Genomic DNA, 10644 nt, shown 5'->3' with positions numbered 1-10644 from the left:
AGCAGTAATTATTTGATGGGAGAGGCTTTAGTATATATAGAAACTTGTTTCATCATCACAGTTTATCAGATTGTTGGCACAGACATAATTTTCAATTTTACTAACCATAATTGTAGTAGTTTTCCCAATTCTTGAGAACTAGTCTGCAATTTGCTGCTTTCAATTGGTTCCCCCCGTGTAGAATAGAATTACAATCAGTTCAGTTCACGTATGCAAGGGACCTTCATTATCGGGGGCTTTTTGACATACCTTATCCAGTGTTTTGTGTGTAGATTATTTCAGATAGGTATAGATGATGCAAACTTTATCAACCATTCCATTCACATTCATCTGTGCTAGGGAGTGAAATTATAAGTACCGTCAGTGGTGGTTGCTTTCTGGAAATGACAGGTTTTTGGATTATGGTTTGCGTGGAAACAGTAAAAGCTACTTATGGCTGATTTGATGTGACAGTTATTATTTCCTAGGTAATTCTGAAACGCTGGAATGTTTCAGCAGAGATTGTTGGACTTTATTTTGAACGAGGTACAATGGTGTGGAAATCAGTATTGATCTGACGTACATGGGTGAGTTTGAAAAATAAGAACCATACTGTTTGGGATTTTTTTTCTTTGAGCATCTAAACGAAGTTTGAAAAGCGTGTTTTGCAGGTGCTTCATTTTGAAGGATTACCTGCATTCGCTGAGTATCTCATAGGCAAGCAGATTTAGCCTGTACTTGCTTGGTGATGAATGTGAAGTTATCCTCTGTTCTCAGTGTGTGTCATATGGGATAACGTACTTGTTATAGCTTCCTCTAATTTCTGTAGAAGTAGTATTGCAATATTGTTGTCAGATGATTTTTTTTAATTGTAGTGATGGGGGCATTTCCTCTATTTCCAAGTGCCTGATTAATGGTATGTTAGTGTATGAATGTGTCTGGTTTGCATGAGTACTGTTTATAAGCATCATTTGTTCATGCGTTGAAATATATAAAAATGTCAGAAACTGACACTGATAGTCCATTCCATGTTGTTCGTTGCCCTGTGGCGGATTTACTATTTCTTTCGTACTGTATAGTTTACAAACAAATCATGAGAAGAATCATTATATTTATTTCAAAAAACATCGGCAAAGGCATACTATATACGACAATTCTGTGAAACGCCGTTGTTTATGTAGCAGTCGATAAAGCATACGCCAGTCAAATTAGCAGCAACATTGACGCGTCTCGGATTCAACTTCCGTGTAACAAATGTCCGAGTGAATTATAATATTAAACAGGGAATTAAATTTTCGTTAACCTTATTTTTACATACATATATGTAAAATTGACACGGAAATTGTTAAAATTAGTTGGTACGTTTTTGGGCTCTGCATTAGACAAATCACTAACAAATATCGAAAAAAATGGCAAAGTGTTATAATGTTATAATGTGTAAGGGTTGGACGAGGTAGATGCGGAATACTTAACAGCAGTGTGCACGCACGGTGCCAGTAGAATATAAGTAAGTGAAAGACCGACGCTGTCTGTATATCATTGTTTCCATTTCAAGTTAGAACTAATAGATCCTCTGGAGAAAAACAGTCAAAGTAATTGGCAACTACACATCACGAATTACGACATGTGCAAATCCCAACGGATTATTGCTGAGAGAAGTAACGTGTTGTGATGATAGTGGGATGTGACCTGTTGTTTTTTTTCACTTTATGTAGCATTTCAAATTGTTTCACATAAATCTTTGTCTAAATCGAATTAGATTGATCGTAATCCTAACCTTTGATTCTATTCACGTCACGCTCCCATGCCCGTAACATAGGGATGTGAATAATCACTTGAACCTTCGACATTTATTTTATTGTTATTCGTAGAAGAAGTAATATCAACAAAAACGTGAACGTCACTTCCAAATATCTACAAGTAAATAACACACGCCCAACTTATCACATATATAACAATGGTAATGTGTTAAATACATATATTGAATATAATATAATATAATATAATTCATAATATATTTAAGTAGTTTTCAATTTGACATGACATTTCTCTAATTACATTGCGGTTCTGTGCAGTAAATGCATTTCTTTTTTTTAAACGCAGAGTACGTTAATGTTTTACTGATTTCCTACTGTGTATTCAACTACTGTGTAAATCTGCGGTGCGTGTAAATTGTGAATTAGCGTGTATGATGCTTACCTGCTGAACTGTCTTCCATGCGGAAAAATTGCGTGTCATTTGTGTTTTATTTTCAGTTTGTTGTTCCCCATCGAGGTAATGTAACTCAGTGGGGAGTGTTCTGACTGATTACATGTGCTAAAAGTGTACAAATACGTGACAACTTCAAATGCGAATGTATCCATTTGCTTGGCCGAACCACAAGGTGCAATTACATTAAAACTACTCGTAGTCACTGGTAAATGTAAAAACACGTCACATAACATTGTATCAACTTCCGGCTTATTGTCTCAGTGCGTCACATGTACTGCAACGAATCGGTGTAAAGTGGTAAAGGTTAATAATAACAAATCAACAGTGTATTTATTAAGTACCGTTGTAGTTTCAGTTTATTCGAATGACTCACAGATCACATTTACACTGCATGGATACAGTGCGAGAAACATATTGGCAACCCGCCGATGCAATACATGCGCTCTGTGAAGTATCCAACGTAAATATAAAGGTTCATACGACTATCAATATGAAAGATTATTTTAGCGAGTGAAAATTATGCGATCATCCATTTTGTCAAACTACCTGAATTATCCAATTCATTATATATCAAATATATGTATGTCCATATATTCAAAACTGTTGTGTTTGAATTTGTTTTACGTCGCTTATATTGTTGCAATGAATATAATGATTTATGGAAAGATTCATTCATTCACAATCCACGTAAGCTGCCAATGAGATAGAAATGCAACGACATATTTAAAAAATATTGACAATCGCTGTTACATTGCGAACTGTAATTATAAGCATAATAGTCACTCGACTGACTGACTGAACATTCGTACGACTGTTCAAGTGAGACACATTAAAGTAATTAAATTATGGGAGATCCGCAATACACACACATTGAAGGAAGATAGAACTAAAATGTCAATACGTTCTGCTAAATACGGCTGTAAAAAGTCATGTAAAGAAATTTCATGTTGTAACCCAGCGTCTACGGTTTTAGACATATGTTTTCAACGAGAAGCACAATCTTACTTCTATTAAAATTCATTCTTCAAAATTGTTACACAACGAATGTTAATATATTTATTGACGATGAGCATTGTTCAAAATTAAAGACGACTACATGATTAGTAATAGAAACAATAGAGAGATGCATGTCACTTATTGAGAAACAGAATTTCGGGTTAATACATATCCTATATTTGTTATATCAAAGTATCTTGACAAAATTAACCTTTTGAATTGTGCTTAAATAGTTTTGGGCTTAATTTTTTTATTGATTTTTAAATATGCGTTTTATTATTTTACTTTTTATTTTATTTATAGTTTATTTATATTTTATTTATATTTTATTTTATTATTTTTTATTTCATTATTTATTTGCTGGAAACAGCCAATAATAGCTAGCCTGTTATATAGATAGAGATCTTGCTCACAGGAGAAAATTAACAAATAGTTAAAGATAAAGATGTTGTGTTCAAGACATGAGTTTCATTTGATGTCCATTTAAATGGCAAGTTTGAAGGCTAAAATAACTGTTTCTTTTGACAATTTTCATAAGTTTGTGGCAAGGACAAGCTCGATAATTCCCCCTCACCTTGGCCGCAGCTGCTGTTTTGTGACAATTTGTGTGTAAGTATCACTAAACACGGCAGTACATAAACCATTAGATCATCATCCAACATCGTTTTGGCAATCTGAATTAGCGGCTTTTTGTCGAAGTTCTTTATTTTATTTAGAAATGATGAAACAAATTAAGTGCTACGAGTCATGCAGCGTTTATGTAAATAGAACAAAACAATGATATTATCATTGCAATTTTTTTAGTATAATGCATATGATTGTATATTTGTCATGAGTTTACACGTTTCGAATTACGAAATTTCTTCAGTAGCTCATTTTCAGTTTAATTGTATAAAATAATAAAAAAATACACGCCCAGATTGGGTAAAATTGAGACCTCGTCATGATTTTACATTATTGTTTTGATGAGTTTTAGTTCAAAAACATTTAATCCGTTGGAAAACTGCACAAGACACTTACGTTAGCGCCTCCAACCAATTGATTACCATACGCACGTAGTTGTGTGCAATTTTAGTACTTGACAAACAATAAGAAATAACATATGTCGAGTGCCGAATTACCATATTCGATCGTGATTGATATATTTCCCTACTGAAATTACTTCACTCTTTATTTCCCTGATATCAAATTTTCAAACACATTAGCTCAATTCACTTCAGTAAACATCGGGTACTCTATGGGTAATTTTCAATAACAATACTTGAATACATTTACTAGATTACGTTTATTTTTTAAATGGGAGTAATATATTCATGCCAGGCTATGTACGCACGTAGTTGTGTGCAATTTTAGTACTTGACAAACAATAAGAAATAACATATGTCGAGTGCCAAATTACCATATTCGATCGTGATTGATATATTTCCCTACTAAAATTACTTCACTCTATATTTCCTTGATATCAAATTTTCAAACACGTTGGCTCCATTCACTTCAGTAAACATCGGGTACTCTATGGGTAATTTTCAATAACAATACTTGAATACATTTACTAGATTACGTTTATTTTTCAAATGGGAGTAATATATTCATGCCAGGCTATGCACCAAATAATAAGCAACGATGTGTATTAGTGCGTAATTCGAGAAGATGAAATTTACTACCGAAGACGATAGAATTTAGCGTTTGCATTCGTTCGAAACGTGTTTACATTACGTCACCGACATTGTTCGCGTTGATGAGTATTGCCGTCGCATTCGACACTTCCTTTTGATAACATCGGACACAGAAGTAAAGATATAATCCCATCACTCGACGCTTTATGTCTTAAGTTATATCACATTCAATTATTACTACATTGTACGAAAAACAAACTTCCGTGTATATTATGACAGAACGTTATGGTGTTCTGTTAAATATGTTCCCAGGCTTTACGAAAATCGCCAGGAAAATCGTAACCACCTCGTCCAACATGTTCGTATATGCGAGTAAGCACTATTTAAAATGTTATTCTATGATTGGTTAGTCTTGCGTTCCATTCTATTCATGTGCAAATGTTGACAGACACACACACGTTGCGTGTTTACCTGGTGTTAGCAACGAAAATGCAGCTTACATGGAATAATATGTTTTAAAAACAAATATAATTCAATATAATCTATCGTGAGAATGGGCTTCTTTATACGTATGTATGACATCGATATAAAAAAGTGACTTTTAATAATATCAAAATTCTGACCGAAGCTCTACATAGTCATCTTCTTTCTGGGTTTTCGACGCCTTTCAAAGGACGGTTTGTTTTTAATTTGTTAATCTATTTAGAAACGACGCTTTGATTTGTTGTTTAAAAAGTGCAAAAATGAAAACAAAAATCAATCATGATTAACGTTAATATATGCGTTACTCTCGTAATAAAATCATTATTACAGTGAATAGTATACATGAATAATTGAAACGGACATCCGTGTAAACTATACGTAACATTTTATAAAGGATTAATCTATATTATAAATAATGAATCTAATTTGTATATATACACATGCGAGAACATTTCAACGTATCACAGTTTATACATATGGTATGGGCCAGTGTTGTGGAATAGATCAGTAAAAGAAAATTGAATTGTCTGCATAAAATTAGAATTATATAGGAAACAGGAAAAGCAATGTTATATATGAAGAAAGTACCACATTTATATTTATAACTGGCGACTACGTCATTAAATTGCCTAGCTGCACGCCCGATCATAGCTTCCACTGGCCCACTGGCATCTCCCAAAAAGCCTTATTCAAACATGAAACAAATATTCCGTTAGTTTAATGTATATATATATATTATTGCTTATAATAGATATATAATACATGGACTAACGCATAGCAACGCATATAAGATATTTTTGTTCCGTAATGCGAAGTTATATTGCAGAATACGTTATGTATCACAATTGACAGACATTAAAGTACTTCCAATGTGTTTTTATTACACTTAAATGAAGTCTCTTGATGAATACACTTTGAGTGTGCCGCATATATAAGTGGTTACCATCGTTGCGTACATTTACATTAATAGTTTGCATTGCGTGGACGCCTATAACGTTTGAGACGGAGATTTATATCATACGAACTACTGTGATATCTTTGGTGTTTTATTGTTTTTTTATTGTTTATTTATTTTTTGATATTCGATCCACATAGCGTAGTACTTTTCATCTCAAGTGACATATTTTTGTCACCCCTGTTTTTAGCCTGGTCAACAAACAACAACGGCACACGGAGTGTAACTTCGAGTTCAGGAATAGTATCCTTACCATTGTTGATGACTATGTAACCTATTCGCGTAAATCACAACACAGTCAAAATCTGTGTCTGTAGAGCTAGTATATATCAGTATATTACTATAAGTTAGCCAGAGATAATATCTCGGGATAACCTAATAATGTTATATACATATGTGTTATTTTTTTAGGAAAATATAAAAACATTGTTACAAATATGCAAACACTATGTTAGAATACACACAATATATTCATGGGCTGATTAGATGAGTTGTCTAACCCTCAGTCTGTGTATTTATTTGTAACTATTGTCCTATTCATCATGGCTATTGTTAGGGAATATATCTTGTAGTCTACATTGCTCTATGAAATCGAAGTGACAGACTAAATTGATTAGTATGTACAACTTCTAGTCTACGCTGACATCAAATAAGAATATAATATGTGGATTTTAGTAGGTTTTATAAATTATTACAATTATATACAACAATATACAAACACTATGAATACAATCTTCAACAATTACTCCTGGCGATGTTGAATTACATACAGTAGTCATACATGAATTGCGTGTAACACATTAAGTCACGATTCCCTGTGTGACTATATTTGAGACGATTGCAATTCGGTGTATAATTGGCAATTTGCCTATTCAACGTTATAACAAGATATAAAGAACGCTTGCCGGGTAAATACCAAGCAGACAATTGGCAGCTCATATCAAATAAATGACGTGTCATTTTATTCACAGAAATGTAATTTTATTTTACCACACACAATGCCACGTGAAGACAAGATATCTTTAGGTATACACGAAACGCGGAAGTGCGCCCGGGTAATGTAATACTGTATTCTGTTGTTCGTCGCTTAAACACGTACAACAAATAATTGGGTGTGTGTGGCGGGGGAGGGGGGGGGGCAAACTAACATTATTACGGTGTTACTAATATATTTTAACGTTGTATTTTGCTAATGAGTCCAATGATTTTCCAAATTGACTTTCGACCTACACCACTTCATAGATACTTTATTTATTGATGCCCAGTCTTAATGACTTGCAAGTAACACGACGTTTTGTCACGTTCGTATCTAATATACAGCGCACGTCTGTGCTATTGAACTCTGTGAAGAGTTAGTTGAACCGAATAATGCAACTCGCTAAGTCACATTGACGTCTGTCCAGCGCATACTATGTTGTACATAGTTTATTGCGGTGATATTCTTTTGTGTAGCCACTAGTTCAACATGGGTTAATTTATCCTTCTGTCAGTAAGCGAAAACGCCGAACAAAGACAAATATTCATTTTCCTATATTGATGGTAACTACTTACATGATATAAGCGAAAAAAATGATTAAATACAAATATTTCGAAGATACATATTATTACCTAGTCTTAAACTCACGCGTGAGACATTTTCTTTTATTAAATTTATTTTTAAGCTAAATGAATATAAAAAAAAATACACATATCAAGGCTTCAATCGATGATGACGCGTATAATAACATCGGAACACGCCACCAAGCGACTCAAAGTGTACATACAATTAACGTAATATATGTGGCGGATGTCCGTTCAGTTTATTCAGTATTTGCAGCGAAGAAGCGTGTTATTCTAACTGTGTGTCTCTCTTCTTAGCAGATAGTGTTAAATGCAATAATCTAAGAGTCAATGTCTTTCTATTGCAGTCATAAGGTAAGCAATATACTTTTATTTGTCATTCTAATGACAAGAATATATATATATATATATATATTTATTTATTTATTCCTCCAAATTTATTAGTATTAGTATGCAACCGGATCATATCATATATATATCATGTCATATATACATATATCATGTTATATATATATATATATATATATATATATATGAACAGAACTTACAGAGTCTGGTTGATTACTTAAATAGTGTATATATATATATATATGTGTGTGTGTGTGTATACATACATACATGTAATGTTGATGTTATTGCCCAATTCCGTATTTGAGATGACTATTCTATTTTATACATGAATGTTGTTATGGTTCTAAATATACATATATTTCAAATTGCCATCGCGTGGAGCTATTCAAACGACTCTTTTAAATTAATGGCGATGTATAATTCATTTTTTGAATTCCAGTTAAATTATATTTAGGATAGTAATACATATTTGACTTAATTAGTTAATTAAGTCCGTGTTTGTTATACATTTTCGACCGCCGTATTTTTTTATATAGTGTACCACTGGCAAATAATACTAAGGAAATTAAAAACATTTGTAATGGTCTTAATATGTTTCTCACCCGACCCAATGTCGTACTCATAAACCAATTATACTGGAGACCTTCTATATTAAATTTGCATAGCCCTGTCATACTCTCTGTTTAACTGATATTTGTTTGCTTCTCTGTGCATACAGATTCTGCTGACAGCGTAAATTACACTGGAATTAAAATACACGGTATTTCGCACACACTGACGTGTACATTAATTATCAACGTGTAGATATCGAAACCCGCATTATACCACTCAGTATGTCGTACGTGAACATTTCATCTGACAACATAACTGATAATTCAGGTAACGAATCCATCGACGATATCCTGTTTGATGTAGCTGTTGGATTTGTCGGTATACTTGGCATATTGGGAAACGCAGTTGTATGTGTCGTATTTTTGAAGGTGAAATCGCTAAGAACTATGACAAATATGTTTATATTGAACCAATCTTTGATTGACCTGAGCAGCTCTCTTATTTTTATCCTGAGCTACCTTGGACCAACGATGGACCCGCTTCCGAACAATATTACAGGAACAATCTTTTGCAAGTTCTGGGTTTCATTGTATCCTCTGTGGTCGCTGTTCGATTCATCATCGTTGAACCTCGTCGCTATTACAATCGAAAGGTATTTCGCTATTGTACATCCGGTGATGCATTTGAATAAGTTCACCATGAGTGGGGTGCATAAGACTATGGGCCTCATTTGGGTGGCGGGTCTGATAAATGAGTGGTTCTGGCCGTATGTGCATTTTACTAAAGATGGAGAATGTGTCAATCAATGGCCGAGCGAACACCTCAGTCGCTTTGTTGGAGTCGTCGTTTTTGTTGTCGAATATGCTTTTCCGATGACGGTGTTTGTGTACTGTTATGTTAAAATATATCTTGCACTGCGCAATCGCATGAATGAACAAATTAAAGACGGTCTTGCGCCCAACGTAAATGGCACAATGAACAAAGCGTCGAAAAATGTCACAACGACGTTGTGCGTGGTGGTGATCACATATTTCATATGTTGGACAGTGCCTTCTTTAGCATACTTTCAAAACTGGGTGTTTGGCGGGCCGTTGGATTGGAATGGGCCATTCTACAAGTTCACGGTCATCTCTGTGTTTTGCAACGTATGTTGCAATCCTATAATATACGCTTTAATGTGGGATCATTTTAGAAAAGCGCTGAAGGAAACATTTAATTGTACGAAAACTAACGGAAACGCACGAATCAATCCCGAAACTAGTCTACAGGCCAATGCACGAGCGTAACTCGGTATGTTCTACCTGCAGGAGGAGTTTGTTGCTACGTTGACATTTTAGCAATTCCAATCAAGATAAGACTAAAACATATGCTAGTTGGATATTACCTTTTATTTCTATTATGAATACATATGCTATTGTAGGTGATTTTGCGTCGAGCACAACCTCACATATTGGTCTCCATTCAGTGGAATATAAATTACTTTATCTGAAATGTCAGTAATTCTGGCTGATTGTAAAGGAATGTATCCTACGAAGTGGAATATTATTCAGAGCCTATTCACCAGCGGGAAAACAACCAATTGGTATTGACGTTGTGTATTTTGTCAAATTTTCTTTCAGAGCGACTTCCCAATCAATTCCACGTGAAAATAATTGTACATAATAGGAGGAACGCACGCACTCACTCTCACGAACAGAAATATATTTTCAACAATGTTCAACGAGATTGAATTCAATTATCGGTATCATGTTCGAATCTGCTAAGAAAATATGCTGTCAAGAGTATTCTCTGTATGTAGAAGTGCAATTAATCACATTAATGACGTTACGTCACCTATAACACATTTTAAATACTACAGGTGGCAGCCATATTAACTTATTCACATATGCTATTTTCTCGAGCTGGTTTATTGCGTGTATAAACTAATTGGGTTAATTTTTA

The 10644-nt window shown here is 34.0% G+C and overlaps 1 protein-coding gene across 1 annotated transcript; it reads left to right on the top strand.

The window, feature by feature from the left end:
* Positions 1-8984: 8984 nt before the first annotated feature.
* LOC102808327 (galanin receptor type 1-like) lies at positions 8985-9989 on the top strand. Its single transcript, XM_085497577.1, has one exon. It carries the CDS (start codon positions 8985-8987, stop codon positions 9987-9989), a length of 1005 nt encoding a protein of 334 aa, XP_085353703.1.
* Positions 9990-10644: the final 655 nt, after the last annotated feature.

The sequence above is a fragment of the Saccoglossus kowalevskii genome, chromosome 1 (assembly GCF_978046115.1).
Source record: "Saccoglossus kowalevskii chromosome 1, keSacKowa6.1, whole genome shotgun sequence".
In the NCBI taxonomy this organism is placed as follows: domain Eukaryota; kingdom Metazoa; phylum Hemichordata; class Enteropneusta; family Harrimaniidae; genus Saccoglossus; species Saccoglossus kowalevskii.
The sequence above is the reverse complement of the archived record's forward strand: the minus strand, read 5'-3'. Positions and strand labels throughout refer to the sequence as shown.

Bases quoted from the DNA above. Each gene is read 5' to 3' on its own strand.
- LOC102808327 (XM_085497577.1), top strand. From the start codon at position 8,985: ATGTCGTACGTGAACATTTCATCTGACAACATAACTGATAATTCAGGT.